The sequence below is a fragment of the Primulina eburnea genome, unplaced genomic scaffold (assembly GCF_022965805.1).
Source record: "Primulina eburnea isolate SZY01 unplaced genomic scaffold, ASM2296580v1 ctg739_ERROPOS11973397, whole genome shotgun sequence".
Lineage (NCBI taxonomy): Eukaryota > Viridiplantae > Streptophyta > Magnoliopsida > Lamiales > Gesneriaceae > Primulina > Primulina eburnea.
This window is the reverse complement of record NW_027331510.1, coordinates 2,566,359-2,583,399: the sequence shown is the minus strand read 5'-3', so window position 1 is coordinate 2,583,399 and position 17,041 is coordinate 2,566,359. Positions and strand designations below refer to the sequence as shown.

Below are 17,041 nucleotides of genomic sequence, written 5' to 3'. Positions count from 1 at the left end.
AATCTACCAAAATATCAAAAAATAAAAAAAAATATTTAATTAGCCTTTTAAAACAACTAATTTAATTATATTTTTAATGAATATTGCAAGAATTTTTTTTTATGTAATTAGGACTTGGGATAGATAACGAGAAGAGAATGTGGGAATATTTTAGTGATCGATTTATTTTTTTGCTCCATAATTATTAAATATTTCGGAAGAATGTTAAAGATAAATTTGGACATCTATTAAAATTACCAAATATAGTTTCTCTAAGATGTTTATCGATTATAATATAGTAAAGGAGTAGGTCTCTTGTGAGATGATCTCACCAATTTTTATCTGTGAGATGAGTTAACTTTACCGATATTCACAATAAAAAGTAATATTTTTCATGAATAACCCAAATAAAAGATCTGTCTCACAAAATACGACATGTGAAAACGTCTCACATACAAATTTTTGTCATAGTAAAGATTGTATATATGAGGATATAACTGTATTTTTATTTAGGCTTCACCAAATTAATTGAAAAATAGTTAGTATAGAGTGTAGATTTTAAATCAGATATTAAGATGTAGTATTATAATTGATCGTTTTCTTTTCTTTTGGGGAATTTCACAGCCATGAGGAAAATATAATACAGATCAAACTGCACAAAAATGTCCCCCCTATCTTCAAAAGACATAGTGCACAAGGGTGGTATACCACGTCATACAAAAAAATATATACCGTATATCATATATAAAATTACAACATTAAAATTTTTTATATTGATACAGTACCGAATATCGATATATATAATTAGCATACTGGTTATACCGAAACATTGTGATATACTGAGACTTTGGTACAGAATCGATATATACCGTTTTATATGTAAAAAAATATTGCATTTTTTAAATTTGAAACTTCATTATTACAAATATTGTATATGTTTTAATTTAAAAATATTATTTCTATTTCGATATATACCGAAAATTTTCAAATTTCATATCGTTACCGTACCGAAAATTTCGATATCGATACCATAGCACACCAAAATTTTTGGTATTCTTTAGTATAGTAACCTCAATATATGAAAATTCACTAATTTTTTCCCACCCTTGCTCTATTGCCCTCGTGCCAGACAGACGTATTTGAAACTATTTATCGTTTTCTTGACATTTTCAGTCAATGATTTGACATAAAAAGTCTCCCACATCAAGTTAAAAGTTTCAATTGTAACAAAATTTTCTCATTAAAAAAATTCATATCTTTCGAATTTGGGATGAAACATAGAGTTCGAGCGATTACAAAAAAACTTGATATAAAGTATCGATTGTAAAATACAGATAACAACACATCATATTTTAAAAAAAAATAGATTATTGATTTCTAAAAAACGACATGACCCGATTAAAAATTAAATCTTTGGCCGTAACACCCAATACAAAATCGACGTGAGCATAATTCTTGACGTATTGAACCTGCAGCGACTTGTCCAATTTCAAAGCATCGAGCAAATCTTCCACATCCTGAACATCCGATAACGCATCTCGTCCTCCATAGCTCAGCAAGAGAGGTATATCCCCTGAAATCTTCGACAAGTCGTAGACGGGCGGGTCGGGTGCGCCGTAATGTTCTATATTCATCTGAGCACTTCCGTAGTCATATTTGGACAGTTTTGCATCTCGCACAGCTGGATCAGTAAGTGGATTGTCCTTTGATCAATCACTCAAAACTAAACATGGGATAAGGCAATATATACGCCTGCACGACTTACTTTGGGACAAGTGGATCAGGTTCTTTGTTGAAGTAGATTGGGGTTCATTCTTGAGGGCTATATCTATGGTTGATTTATTCAGGCAGCAATTATTTCCTTTACATATAATTAGAAAATGACAAAAAGTAATCACTAAGATCAAATTTCCTTCGTTAAAAATAAAAATAAATTTCGTTTGTGCATATACCCGTGAGTGCTGTCAACAGGTCATAGCAATTTACTCCCGGATTGTCACATAGAGCTTTCATAAACAGTTCCTCTTGTACCCTGCGGTTTAATTGGGAAGAAAAAGAAAACCAAGCACATTCACAAGAATTTTCTTATTTTTGAATTTTTATATGGGATGCTGATATAAATTGAGACGAACCCTTTGGGATTGAACTCCGACAAGCCCAAGATTGATACCGCCTGCCGGCAGAAAATCACAAGGCACGATGTATCTATCACTTACATATATAAATCAAAAAATGATGTTTTGTGCGAAATGTTCGGATCGCTTACTTCGCCAACGAAGGCTTTGGCTGCTACAACACCGAGGGCTGTGGTCATGTGACTTAAGTATGCAATCGGGCTTAACAGTGCTGCTGATTTTATCCTATCACTCAGCTTTCCCTCTGAAAACGCCGCCAGTACCACCAAAGTCCCCTGTCAATCAATTATTTAGTCACATATTGTCATAGCTTAGACAAAACCAACAGTTGGTAGATTACCAATGAATGGCCAACGTAGTGAATTTTCTGAGCAGTTTGGTTGAACACCAAGTCCGCAACTGTCGATAAATCGTGAATCACCAACTCGTCCCATGTCCAATTCCAATATTCCTGTCTCAGTTTCAAAAAGATGATTTTGCAATCCTTGAATATTTCGAAGGATAAGTGGCAATGAAACACAATTTGAATACCTGCTTGGCGGGATCAAGGGTGAGATGCCGACGACTATATCTGGTTCCTCTTGTATTTGAAATCCAGACATCGAATCCGTTATCAGCCAAAATCAGCGGCAGTGCCTCGTCGGGTGAATTCAGCAGCCATGACATCCCATCCTGTAAATATTGTTTTCTACCACTTGAATTGTCTATTTAGTCTCTGATCATAATCAACATCTTGTGAAATATATGTGAAATTTTAAATTATTCTTGATATTTCATGGCAATAATTGCATATTGCATTATTGGAATATTTAAATATGGCAAATTTTTGTTATCTTAGAGGTGTCAAACTGCATTAGGTTCGTGGGATTGGTCTGTTCTGCCATATAAAATAGGTGGATTGAGTTGACAATTTCTCAGCGCATGTCGAACAATCTAATGGTAGTTTGCGGCAAGTCCAATGGCCAAATTACACAGACCATGGGTTGGTATGCCCCACCCCATCCCGCGTAATCGTGAGTAGGTTGTGGGCCGTCCCATCCCGATTACCGTTTTCACACCTTTAGTTAGACTACGTACTTTCTATTATTTAAGTTGTGAACGTTGAAAGATTATGAATAACGAAGAGTTCAAAAGAAATAGTTAATTTGATGAAAAAGTAAGTCTTGAAACATTATTACTCGGAGGAAGGCTGTGACAAATAAAATGGATCCATACCACGATTACCCCATGTTGAAGAAGAACCGGTGGCCGGTCTGAACCGCCGCCTCTTCCACCAGCCCGGCCCTCGGGAATCCTTTGAACGCTTAGTATGTATCCATCATCAGTTATCGCCTGAAAAAGGTTAAACCCAAAAATGTCGTTTTTCGAATTCATTTCAAAATAAAAATATATATGCAAATCAATGGATCCCAGTCATCATCACCTCAAATTCTTGACACTTGTAACCAAGTGAGTTTATTGCGGCGGCGCACAGAGCTTCCGGTGGCTGCCCAAAACCCAGTGGAAGACTTCGGCCGGAGAATGCCTGACGAGGGAGGTGTACTAATATCAGCAAGAAGAAACCGGAGCCAGCCAAATCGAGGAGGAAATTATGGCCGTTCGAAACCATTTGATTGCTTAATGATTTTTCTTCCGAGGAGCAATGTATGTCAGCTTGCTTCTGGGACTTACTCAAGGATTCATGAGATTTATACGTGTGGGTGTGGCCGTGTGTGCAATGTGATGCTGGGATACATGACCCGAGAATTGCGATTTGTGTTCTTTTCAAGGCAAAATGAATCGAGATTCTAGTACTTGGTATATTAATAGTATTGTTAATGAAGATGGCAAAATTATCTTATCCACATGATTATAAATTTATCCCAAATTAATCTGCCTGGTAAACACCTGTAATCTGAGGAACCAGTAAAAGTGTACCAAAATATCGTAGATCAATAATATGAATCTATTGTAACTCTGTTTTGTATACACATGGACCGTATGCAGAGCTTTAGTCTAATACTTAATAATCGGGATGATAATATTTTGATCTCAAATATCAACCATCTAAATGATTTAGCCATCATGAACTTTCGCATTCTCATCTATTATAAACTAAAGATTTGAGTTCAAAATTGTTTGCAAATTAACGAGAGGACCGCATGCTTTCACCTCTCATTAGATACGAAAGTTAAACTAATGAATTAAATCCCAATTTACAGGACTTGTGGTCACGAGTGCAGTAAAGGGAAAGCACGCGAAAGCCAAGCCCCTTTCAGTTGCTTCTCCACTCAATTTTTTCACAGTCAAATTCCCAAATTTTTACTCTTTTCGCCAAACAATGAAAGCCTTTGCTCTTTCTAGGTCCTCGGGACACCCGTTTCTCTCAAGAACAACCTTTCTCCGCTCAAGGTGCAGTCTTTGCTTCCCTCTTAACACATTTATGGGTTATGGTTTTTGGGTTGTGAATATTTGGTAATTTAAAAGAACAGAGCAGGGTTTTGTTTTGTTTTTTTTTTGCTCAGTGTAGATTCTTGATACAACGTAACTTCAAGTTCCCATTTTTTTTGGCTTTTCTGGGTTAGTAATCCTGTGGATGGGTTGATGCAAAGTTGTGGAAATGGTCTGATTTTGCACCCCTTTTCCCCTTTCTTTTGTGGTTGTTTATGTTTTGCACTATAGTGGCTGTAGATAGTATAACTTGTTGCACACCTTCTGTTTGATATGAATACCAGCAAGATGAAGATGAGAAACAAAGAACTTAACTTTTTGTGAAATGTTACTCTCTGGGCAACTTGGGTGACCACGACCTTAATTAGAATTATATCTCCGTGGATTTAAAAAAATCAGCTATAATTAAGTGGAGTGGTCTCACCGATTTTCGCGTAGGCTTTGCAACACTGTTATAAAGTCAAATAGTTCAATTGTACAATTTGAGCATCCTATAGCTTCCTATCTTAGATTGGTGACATCCATTTAACCATCTTTATCACCTGCAGGACTCAAGTCCTGGTTCCTCAAAAGCTTTTCTTTTCTCGAGCAAAATACTGTAAGATCTTATTATCATTATTGGCATCCTCCATAAAGTTGCATGCAGATATTCACCTTTTCTTTGTAATATAACATTGTGGAATCTCTTTTGGTTGGAAGCTGAATCTGGGTTAGATGGATCATTTAGCGTAAGGGTTGTGCCTCAAACCTTGTTAGCAGCCGAAAAGGAAGAAGCAAAGGCTGTATTGAGCTTATTCTTGAAGAAACTAGGTTTAAGCAGTGTGCTGGCAGCAAGAACCATAAACAAGTCGGATGGTTTTATTGATCACCTGCTGTCGCAGCTTCACTCTGTTCACAAGTCTCGCTACTTAGTGGGTTCGGTTTCTTATTTCTGGTTCTCTCTAAACACTCTTGAAACTTATTATTTTCTTTTTGTTAAGGCTTTTTATATTCCTGCTTCAGGTCGGGAACTCACAACTCTTGAGATCAGGGACGCTCTTAACCCATACCTTGAGACACTCCTTGAGGAGTATGGATCAATTTTGGTAGAGTTTGTTGAAAACTTTCCCAACCATCCATCTCCTGTAAAGAAAAATACTAAAGAAATTGTTCAGAAACAACCATTGATAGAAACTTCTGCCAAATCAGTTTCTACATCTATTTCTGCTCTCAACTCTAAGAAGTTAAAAGCCCTGGCTCGAGTTAGTGACATTAGCCCAACAGGGAAGCTTCCTCCGCACATTGTCTACCTTTTAGAGCTTGGTATGGAAATTGAAGCAATTAGAGAAGTTACACGCAAATTCCCAGCATTCGCTTACTATAGTTTGGACGGGAAAATCAAGCCTGTCGTTGAATTTCTTCTCGATCTAGGCGTGCCAAAAGTAGACATCCCAGGCATCCTGAGTAAAAGACCTCAACTGTGTGGAATTAGCCTCACAGAAAATTTGATTCCCACCATGGAATATCTCGAGGAGCTTGGTGTCGATAAGAAGCAATGGGCAAAAGTAATACACCGCTTCCCTCCGCTTCTCACCTACAGCAGATCAAAACTTAAATCAACTGTGGATTTTCTTTATGAGAAAGGCCTCTCGGCTGAGAATGTAGGTAAGCTTATTACTCGCTGCCCGAATATTATAAGTTATAGTGTGGAGGAAAAGTTACGCCCCACGGCCGAGTATTTCGAGTCTTTGGAGGTTAATGTCGCACTTCTTCTCCAACGATCTCCTCAAACATTTGGTCTCAGCATTGAGGCTAATTTGAAGCCCGTGACTCGATTTTTCTTGGACAGAGGATATAGTTTGGGGGATGTCACGACAATGATATCGCGATATGGGACGTTGTATACTTTTAGCTTGTCGGATAACATGACACCAAAGTGGGACTTTTTTGTGACCACGGTGTATCCAAAGTCCGAACTAATCAAATTTCCGCAGTATTTCGGCTACAGTTTAGAAGATAGGATCAAACCTAGGTATGAGATTATGAGGAAACACAGCATCAAGCTGCTTCTGAATCAAATGTTGTCTCTATCGGAACAGGACTACCATACACTCTTGAAGAAAAAAATGCAGAAAATGGTTGGTGAGTAAGTTTTTTCTGCATGTGAGTTAGTTCTCTGATGGATACTACATATGAAAAACTTTGTTCATAGTATACATGAGATGTGAGTTTTTGTGTTATAATATGCTTGGTTGAAAATTTTATGGTTTATTAAGCTTCAATACTTTGTGAACTGAGTTCTATTATGCAACTGTTCGAGCTATGTTAGAAATTCATTGAAATATGTTTGAACTCGCGGTTCGATAATTTAGAATACGAATCAAATATTATTTCGATTGGACGAAAAAATTTGTGTGCAGCCTCTATTCATTTGCAACGCATGTCAGATCACAATCTTTTCAGTAAAACTTCGTAAAGTAACTTACCTTGGTGGACGATCATTCAGTATCTGGTACGTAATCATCGGTAATTAACTGGCAATTATTCGAATTCATGTTTACCATATATCTGCAATAAAGAAAGATATGTTTTAAAGTCTATACCAAATTAGCAGTGAGTGCTAAAGGTGAGTGATATAATCAATCTAGATCAAGTCTTTGAAGTCGTTGATTTCGTAAATTATCATATCGTTAAATTTACATATTTAGTTTAAGCGTTTTTATAATTCTCATAACACCTTTGACCATCCAACTTTAGGCAAAAACTTGTGTGAAACGGTCTCACACAAGTCGTATTTTGTAAGACAGATATCTTATTTGGTCATCCATGAAAAATATTGCTTTTTATGCTAAGAGTATTACTTTTTAACGTGAATATCGGTAGAGTTAATCCGTCTCACTGATAAAGATTCGTGAGACCGTCTCACAAGAGACATACTCCAAACTTTATATATCATATTTTCATATATTTTGTTTTTTCTCTTATAATTTCAAATTAAAAAAAAAATTAATAACTTTCATTTTAAATTCTTTTGGAAAAAAAAAATTCATTTTTTTTATTTTTTCTATGAAACATATGTATCCGATCCATTAATATATAAATTTTGTAGTATATTTACTGAAATTAGTTTTCTTCACTAAAATTCTAGTGAGCTAATATCTCGAGTCAATTTTATGAAACGAATATTTTATTTGAGCCATCGATAAAAAAATATTACTTTTTATTATAAAAATTAACAAAATTTATCCTTTTTATGAATAAAGATCCGTGAAAACGTCTCACCGTATACCTATTTTTTTAGCAAAAAAAATTGACATTAGTTGGACATTAGTCTTAGAATATTATCCTAGTGTTAGGATAAAATATACCAATGATATGTTGAACTCAGCCCGATCACGGTTTGGACTCCCCTCCTCCAAGGTTGTAATAGCAAATAAGCCACAAATTAGAACCACGATTAAAAGCCAAAAACAATCTCAAACTCAAATAGCTAAATAGATCCTGTTCAACAAATGTTAACACGGGAAAAAAGAAACACAAAAGGACAAGTCCTTCGTAAACTCAATTATTCCGAAACATAACTCCTCTGTATCTGATCCAAATTAAGTTATGTCGATGTGGAAAACCCTCCTCCAAACAGGCTCAAGCAGACTTTGCCATGTGCCGAACCAAGTCAATCACACGGTTGCTGTGACAGTGTAGCACATGAGTATTGCATCCAACATATAGTCGAAAGTTAGAATAAACCGGGAAAAAAATATCTTTTCTTCATGATATGGGATACCCGTAACCCCATTCGTCGTCATACCAAGAGACAACTTTCACGAAGTTTCCGTTAAGGGCGATTCCGGCCTTGGCGCCAAATATGCTCGACCTATTCGGAATCCAATTCACAACATATGTGGCAGCGTCATATAACAATAGAGGGGGTGAAAAGATTAAAGATTTCAGAAAAAAATATGCACCTAATTGGGGAAATAACCAAGGGAAAGGGTGAGTAAATAAAATAGTCCATATTACGAGAGAAGAAACAAGACAACGACCGAGTTTCTAGGAAATTAAGACCTTGTAGGCTTAACTTCAAACAACGTTGCTAAAAGCTAAAAAGAAACTAATAAATCATTAGCAAAACAAGCAACTAGAAGGAAGTAAATCCCAAGTTCTTACCTACAGTCACCAACAAAGTCAGTGGACACCACATCATCTTCTGCGTATCCCAAGATACCCTTCAATTTGCCCTCAGACTCCTCCCTATAAAACAGTTAAATCACCCGTGTATATCTAAATGGAATGAAGCCTCCTTCACAAATGAGTGAGGAATTTGGTATCGCAAGATTGAAGAATCATTACTTGATAGCGGCTTTAATTTCATCATAGGAGGCTGCTTTTTCGAGCCTTGCAGTTAGGTCAACCATTGAAACATCAACAGTTGGAACACGGAATAATGTTGAATGAAGCAGCTCTACCACCTCTCCAGTCCTTCATCGACGGACCATCAACGGTCTTCTGTGTTGCTGAAGACAATAGGACAGAGTGACAGACATCGTCAATAGCCATTTCAATCCATGTAAAAAGGCCAAGTTCATGCCATAAGGAAGCAATAACTCCTCATGTAGCATACAGTATTATATTTCCTGATGGATCCAAAATATGTTTCCTTTTACCTAAAGACGTATGCTGTACACGGGATGTGTTTTGTTCCAATGTGGCACAGTTTCAGCCATGTTATAAGTGAGAAAACTCCAGGAATAGATATGCTTACCCGTAATTGAGTGGACAGTTGTCATCAGCCCCTCAACAATGCCAAACTTATCATTAAGAACCTGTGGCATAAGAATACAATACATTTGATATATACAAGGAAGTTATTACTGCATAATTTTAGCTGGATAATTAAGTTAAGAATAGACCTTAGCTAGTGGGCAAGACAGTTATTAGCGCAGCTAGCTAGCATTAGAAACAATGTCAATATCTTGTTTGCATTCTTTCTCATTGACACCCACAACGAACATGGGAGCATCCTTACTTGGGGCAGAAATTACCACTTTCTTGGCACCTCCCTGATAGTCAGATAAGAGAACCAAAAACAATTCAAATAATAATCTACATTATAAGTACTCTATGACCCAAATGAAGACGAAACACGGCATGTTTGTTGAATAAATCAAAATGTGGGAAATTAGGCTGACTTGGACTATGGTAACTCCAAAATAATGATTATGTTACGAGGCAAACCTTTAAATGAGCAGCAGCCTTGTCCTTATCGGTGAAAACACCTGTGGACTCCACAACATATTCGGCTCCAGCTACACCCCATGGGATTTCCTCTGGGTTTCTATTCATAAAAAAAAGTACGTAGTCTAAAGGATGCTAAAAATTATACCGACTGCTAACGAGTGAGATAAGTACCTTGCACCAAAGACAGCCACAGGCTTGTCACCAAAGAGAGAAGGTTCTTTGAATCCTGGACGGTGAGTTCATGATTTTTCCATTGACCATGAACACTCTCGTATTTGAACATATATGTCTATTTGCAAAAAATGCCAATGGTGGTCAAATAGCACATACAAACCACATTTGACGAAACAAAACTTCAATCGTACTTTTCCCTCAACAAGAACAAATCTATTGGCAACAAAGGAACCGATAGTAAAAATGACCAACATTTACATGCATTTCCTAACTTCGGATAGACAAACACAGCATGCATTTTTACATGCACGTTGGGTAGCAAGTAGAGTAAGGCATCAATCACGATTATAATTAAAGCCACAAAAGAGAGAGAATGAATATTTCCCCCCCCAAAAAGGACAATACCATGTAATCTGTGGTAATAAATGGATCATTAACAGCTAAGCTCAACGTCATCACTCTGCAGCGCAACTCTAGCCACCAATCGTCTAATCCTTCCAAATCCTACAAAAAAACACCAGATCACATCACATGCTGTTAAAAAAATCTTACAGGAAAAATGGAGTAAGCTATATTTCCTTCTACAAATTTAACAAAAACAGAATTTTAACAGTACCATTGATTCCAATCTTTATTTTGGCCATGATGAATGCGAGATCTAGAGGACAAAAACGGAAAAAAAAAAAGGAGTTCGTAGGAGTAGAGAGTATAATAGTAAAACGGCTTTTGAGATCGAAAATGTAGAATGGAGGGCAAACGAGATTGTTATCTAGAAGCGTGAGGCGTTACACTCGATGATGAAATTTGGTGGGTCCATTCAACATGCTGAAACGACAACCTCGGAGTGCATGGGGGGAACTGTCGCCACGTGGGCATTGGCGGTTTTATGGGAAAAATATTCAAAATGTTCTAATAAGGTTTGTGCATTTTGTGTTGTGAATCTATAATTATTCAATTTTAGATTTGGTTTTGTAAGTTGAGTTATATTTTGGGTTTGGGGCTTTTTTTTAAAATAAAAAAATGATTTTAAAAAAAAACAACTTACATGACAAAAAAACTCAAAATTGAATACTTATAAAACTAAAATACAAGATAGAAAATTTTTCATGACTATTATACATGTTTTCTTCATTTATTCACTTTTCTTTTCTTTTTAAAATCAAATTCACTTTCTTTTTGAATTATTTGGGACTTATATCATCTTAATTTCTTTAAACAAATCTTCCACCACCATTATATATACAGAAAAATACTATTCCTAGCAATCCATGAGATTATTCACATACATATAATTTTAATCTAATAAATTATTTTTCAAAAATCTTAAAGTTATTATTTGGAAAGAGCTTTATGTACATATCAAATTCATGACATGGACAAACCAATTATATTTAGAGAGTATTTAGAGGAACTTCTATCGAACACTTCAAATTTCATAATTCAATATCTGTTTGTTGCAAATGATAAGACATTAGTTGATTACACATCTTTGTTTTATCTAAGATTTCACTCAAGTTTTATAGTTGATTCACCGTTTCTATAAACGTCTATCATCTCATTATATCAATTAAACAATGTCTAAAAATCGATAATAATTGTATAATATTCAGTTAATTATGTCTGGAGAATTAAACATCCTACAAGTAATTGAAGAAGTATGACTGAATTAAATAAAATGAATCCATTCAACCAAACGGCACCCAAATCTCTCGTTTTTACTTTACCCAACCCCGTTACTTTTGCTTGCTCTCCCTTTCTTTGCAGCCCATTTGCGGGGGTCAATGTTCAGATTTCAATCACTGACCCAACTCACAAAAACTCATTCTTTTTTTTCCAGCCTCCCTTCGCTTTTCTCTTGCTTTATTTTTCTATCAACCATAATCCATAGTTTTTGCAGTCCTGTTTTTCATAGTTGTACGTGTGAAGTTTGAAACGGAGGTGCGTGGGTGGTTATGCTGTTTCGGTGTGTGTGTGTTACTGCTTTGATAGGTACTTTTTGATTGGCGAGTTCTGATGAAGAATGTCAACTGGGTTTTCAAGATCACGCCCAGATCTTGACGCTTTCTGATATGGTTGGATAGTTGGGACTTGGGAAATTTTGGGAGAAAGGGGAAATTTGAGGTGAGCTCTAATCTCGTGACCTTTTCTTTGATTTATTTTTGAGGCGTTTGTAAGTCAAAGTTGCAGGATTTCCCTACATATTATCTTTAGGGTAAATTTTTTAGCTATGTCTTCAATATGAATCTATTTTCCGCATCTGGGCTGTAAACTGGTTGATATAAAATTTACATGAAATTATGTTCAAGTATCAGCGTACCTGCTTTTCAGATGGATGGATTTTGTGCAATACGTATCTCCTTTAAAGGGTTTGGTGATTTTTTTGCTCGTGCTTCAAAATTTGATATAGAACCTGGCTTGTGTTGCGTGGGCTTAGCTTGTATCAATTCGGTTTATGCTTTCTTTTATGTCCCTTCTATTCTCACAGATGAGATGCCCTTAGCTGGTAACAGCAGAAGCACAAAGATCCTGCGTGTTTACTTTTGGTGGTGGGGAAGATAGCCTCATAGGTGCATGCATCCTTGATAAAAAAGATATAGTAAATGAAATTGGTTTAATTATCCGTTTCCTGAATGTAATATATGTTTTTCTTATTCGGTATATTAGCATTTTAGTTGGATTGTAACAAATTGGACTTACTTGAAGAGGATTGTATTTACTTTAAGGTATGATTAAAAATATTCTCAATAGACTTCCACGAAAACAAGGCAAGTTAGCTGAGAATCGGGATGGAGGATCCTCTACTTCATCTTCAAATGCTTCTGCTTCTTCCAGAAGCAATCATGCTGCAGGTTCCCGGTCAGGTAATTCAAATGCTGCATTTTTTCAAGGGACCAATTCAACTTCAAATTCTGGTCTAGTTTCTGGAAGTAAACTATGCGACTCACTGCATACAAAGGTAAATGGAACCGGCTGGGCTGTGCCATATGAAGCACTTCCTAGTTTTAGGGATGTACAAAATGCAGAGAAGCAAAACTTGTTTATTAAAAAGTTGAATTTGTGTTGTGTTCTATTTGACTTTACTGAACCTGCTAAAAATTTGAAAGAAAAAGACATCAAGCGTCAGACATTGACAGAGATTGTTGATTATGTGACTTCGCCCAATGGGAAGTTTAGTGAAACAGTTATGCAAGAGATCATGAAAATGGTATCCATAAATTTGTTTCGGACACTCTCTACTCAGTATCATGAAAACAAAGTTTTAGAGACGTTTGATGTGGAAGACGAGGAGCCCTTAATGGATCCTGCATGGCCCCATTTGCAGCTCGTCTATGAATTTCTTCTCAGGTTTGTGGCTTCACCAGAGACAGATGCAAAGCTGGCTAAGCGCTACATTGATCACTCATTTGTTTTAAGGTTACTGGATCTATTTGATTCAGAAGATCCCAGAGAAAGGGAATACCTAAAAACCGTCATGCACCGGGTATATGGGAAGTTCATGGTGCATCGTCCATTCATAAGGAAATCAATTAATAATATATTCTACTGTTTTATTTTTGAAACGGAGAAGTACAATGGCATCGCACAAATGTTAGAAATTTTGGGCAGCATTATAAATGGATTTGCATTGCCTTTGAAAGAAGAGCACAAACTTTTCCTTGTTCGGGCGTTAATTCCTCTTCACAAGCCAAAGTCCATACCAATGTATCATCAGCAGCTATCTTACTGCATCACACAGTTTGTGGAAAAGGACTGCAAACTTGCTGATACTGTCATACGAGGCCTACTGAAATATTGGCCGATCACAAACAGTTCAAAGGAGGTTATGTTCTTGGGTGAACTAGAGGAAGTATTGGAAGCTACTCAACCTCCAGAGTTCCAGCGATGTATGGTTCCATTGTTTCGGCAGATTGGTCAATGCTTGAGCAGCTTACATTTTCAGGTTAGCCAGAAAATCTCTTAACCTTTTATTTCCATTCACTGCTTACTACTTACTATGACATGTTGGTTTTAAGACCATGATAATCTGCTACCTTAAGGGTCTCAATTCATTTTTGGCATATTAATTATGCTCAAGTCCCATTTTGTCAATAGAAGCACGAGGGTGTGTTCGCTATTGTAATACTTATTTTATGCTGATATTCCGTGAAGCATTAATTGGATGTTCTTGGTTTAAATGGAGTAGTAGATACACTGTTTTCAATCTATTGGTTTTATTCCCATTCATGGACTACAACGTACCACATGTCGGTTTGCGGCCATTATTCTCCATTATATCAAGTCTGACGTCTAAAGGATCCATAGTGTTTTTATGTAACAGCTCTAGTTCCATCACTGAGCCCATCTTGTTAAATGAGTTTTAACTAATGTAAATATATGCTGTGAGGCATTGTTTGGATGAATTTTGACCATGTAGGATGGTTTAATGCTTGGTTTTTTATATTTTCCTTTTATTAAGTATTAAGCTTCCCTGGTCTGTCTTGTAATTTTTTTGAACTGTCTATTATCCAAGACATAAACCAATGAGGACTAGTTCTGTTTGATTAATCTGAGGTTCTGAATTTCGAGGCTTTGAGTCCGAGCATTGGCTTTTTTCTGTAGCAATAGCACTTCTTCTACCTATGTGAGGCCTTTCTCTTGTTAATTCATGTGTCATTCCTTATCTTAAGTTCTACCGATTGCCTTTTTTCAAATTCATGTTTAATTGATTTAGGAATTCCTATCACAATGGGAACATTCACTAAAGTCTTTGTTTGAGGTCAAGTTGTTTATTCATATGACTATGGGTGTAGTGATATATAATAAACTTTTTTATTCTGTCAAGACTGTGATCATCTTCTTCGGCATGGAATGCTTTAAACGGGCACACAGAGAATAAAACTTTGCTGGTAGTTTGAGACTTGTACTTGGGATCGAGAAGTTTTATTGTACTACATGGTGGAACTACAATGAAGTAGGTGTTTTAAGGGACGCAAAATCTAATAGTTTAGTATTCTGAAAATGAACATGAGAACAGACATGTAGTCATTCGTGGTTGTCCAGGATGCTTACTAGCAAGTGGCCAAACTGGTCTTCATTGGAGAAGCGTCAGTAGGAGGGAATCTCTAACATTTGTTTCAATGTAAAACAAGAAAACGACTCACAAAAAGCTGCTGCAAAATAACATAAGACAGTTAAAAAAACTACGACTTTGTCACTCTGCATCATTTGTTAGAGTATCCGCCTATCCGGTAAGAGAAATCTTAGAACAGCAGCCTAATGTTTCAATCATTTACAGAGATCTGAGTGGCAAGGGAAAAAATTCTCGAAAATTTGTGGTTAATTCAGGTCTGTTCCACTGGAGAACCTCAATGAGGTTGGATTGTATCAAGTGTTTTATTCCTTTTCATCCTCTTGTGCGTATTTCTGAATTATTTAGGACAGGGTCCCTGTCTCTTTTGGGATTTTGATACGTTTTCAACAGTGCCTCTCTTGTTTCACGATCTTCATCCGTCAAATTATAATGTCACTGAATTTGGCTTTTTGTTTTTTAAGTTATAAAAAAAATGCAGTTCGGCTCACAGTTAGTTTTGTTTTGGCTGTACATCTGTATGAAACATGCCACAAGTACTCGATCAATGTAGAGAAGATATCTATACTTCTATACTTCTATACTATTATATTAAGTGTGAGAGCCTTAGAATAACTACCTTTGAGGACACCAAAATATTTAATTCCATAATTACCCTTCTTACCATACTTAAAACTTTTTCAAGTCACTCTATATTTTAAATAGAAAAAAATCAAAATAAAACTTCCTTCTTAAATCGAACAACTTTTCTAAATCGAAAATAATTTCGTGTTAATTATTTAGTATTATTTGATCAAATTAAAAATAATAATAGCACATGCAATGCATGTGCATCTTTTACTAGTATTACTAAATATTAGCAGAAGATTTAAAAGCTACTCCTCCATTGGGAATCAAGCTGATTGGATTATTTATATTGCAGGTGGCGGAAAGGGCTCTATTTTTATGGAACAATGATCATATTGAGAACCTGATCAAACAAAATCGTCAAGTAATACTTCCGATAATCTTCCCTTCCTTGGAGAAGAATTCAAGAAGCCACTGGAACCAGGCAGTGCAGAGCTTGACACTAAATGTCCGCAAACTCTTCTCCGATGTGGATCCGGAACTCTTCGACGAGTGTTTACTGAGATTCCAAGAAGATGAAGCAAGGGAAGAAGAGACTAAGTTAAAACGTGTAGCAGTATGGAAACGCATGGAAGAAATATCTGCTGCAAAAGCTTCATCTAATGAAGCCGTGCTTGTTCCTAGCAGGACAAACGCTAAAACACCATCTGGATAGAGACCGTACAAGTTCTTGCTGTGGCTCAACTTTCCTGTGCGTATTTCTGACCAAGAATGGCTATCATGGGATCAAAGCTGAATGGACGACCCTGGAATTGAGTATTTTCTTTATTGTTTATTGGCTTATGCATCCCTTTGAAGGACATGGGGTATGATCATTCGCGGGCTAATGCAGTTACAGGATCATGCATATGGAACTTTGGGGGATAAACAAGATTAGGTGGTAGCCTGCAGGGTCGTCACTGCATGTTACATGCAAAAAAATTTTTTTAGTGAACTGGCATTTTCTTTGCTAGTTTGCAAGAATTCTGTTTTTACTGGTTTATGTAGTTGTTTTTGAACTGGGCTTTTGATTTGTGTCCTCTAATCTGCAATTATAAATATAAGGATATAATGTATCTCATCATACACGGAAAGGAACGATCTTTCTCTATTTTTTGGTTTTTTTAATATGTTTATAAGTTTAGGTTTTTGTTTAAAAATTTAAAATACTATCCTCTGAAGTAGAACGTTTCGGCTCCAAAATCATTCATTACCCCTTGAATAGAGATGGCAATGGGCCGGGGTCGGGACGGGTTTGCCATCCACATCCTCGAATTCCATCCCCACCTCCATATCCACCCCAATCCTTGTGTTTTTCGGGTTCGGGGATTTTTTTCGGGTTCGAGGAATCTCTAAACCCGAAACTTCGGGGATCAACTTCTTATCTCTGTTTCAAATATATTAATATGGCAAGACAATAACGAATTCGGAG

At 36.4% G+C, this 17,041-nt stretch overlaps 3 protein-coding genes and 1 pseudogene across 5 annotated transcripts; 2 read left to right on the top strand and 2 right to left on the bottom strand.

Moving 5' to 3' along the window:
* Positions 1-1,262: 1,262 nt before the first annotated feature.
* Positions 1,263-3,899, bottom strand: LOC140822247 (triacylglycerol lipase 2). 2 transcript variants are annotated; one of them, XM_073182991.1, is made up of 9 exons: positions 3,538-3,899; positions 3,330-3,446; positions 2,646-2,786; positions 2,455-2,565; positions 2,246-2,389; positions 2,112-2,152; positions 1,932-2,011; positions 1,745-1,807; positions 1,263-1,660 (listed from the first exon to the last, which is right to left on the bottom strand). In XM_073182991.1, exons 1-9 carry the CDS (start codon positions 3,721-3,723, stop codon positions 1,347-1,349), a joined length of 1,197 nt encoding a protein of 398 aa, XP_073039092.1. In that variant the 5' UTR covers positions 3,724-3,899; the 3' UTR covers positions 1,263-1,346. The 2 variants fall into 2 exon arrangements, with proteins under 2 accessions (XP_073039092.1, XP_073039091.1); XM_073182990.1 differs by having other exon boundaries at positions 1,745-1,840; positions 3,538-3,894.
* A 331-nt stretch (positions 3,900-4,230) lies between these two features.
* On the top strand, positions 4,231-6,859 carry LOC140822246 (transcription termination factor MTERF5, chloroplastic-like). The gene is made up of 4 exons (XM_073182988.1): positions 4,231-4,505; positions 5,093-5,142; positions 5,244-5,459; positions 5,547-6,859. Exons 1-4 carry the CDS (start codon positions 4,435-4,437, stop codon positions 6,671-6,673), a joined length of 1,464 nt encoding a protein of 487 aa, XP_073039089.1. The 5' UTR covers positions 4,231-4,434; the 3' UTR covers positions 6,674-6,859.
* A 1,147-nt stretch (positions 6,860-8,006) lies between these two features.
* On the bottom strand, positions 8,007-10,757 carry LOC140822249 (glyceraldehyde-3-phosphate dehydrogenase, cytosolic-like; annotated as a pseudogene).
* Positions 10,758-11,691: 934 nt separating this feature from the next.
* Positions 11,692-16,720, top strand: LOC140821912 (serine/threonine protein phosphatase 2A 57 kDa regulatory subunit B' theta isoform-like). Of its 2 annotated transcripts, none has more exons than XM_073182592.1 (3): positions 11,692-12,056; positions 12,421-13,875; positions 15,926-16,720. In XM_073182592.1, exons 2-3 carry the CDS (start codon positions 12,661-12,663, stop codon positions 16,283-16,285), a joined length of 1,575 nt encoding a protein of 524 aa, XP_073038693.1. In that variant the 5' UTR covers positions 11,692-12,056; positions 12,421-12,660; the 3' UTR covers positions 16,286-16,720. The 2 variants fall into 2 exon arrangements, with proteins under 2 accessions (XP_073038693.1, XP_073038694.1); XM_073182593.1 differs by having other exon boundaries at positions 11,692-12,301; positions 12,370-13,875.
* Positions 16,721-17,041: the final 321 nt, after the last annotated feature.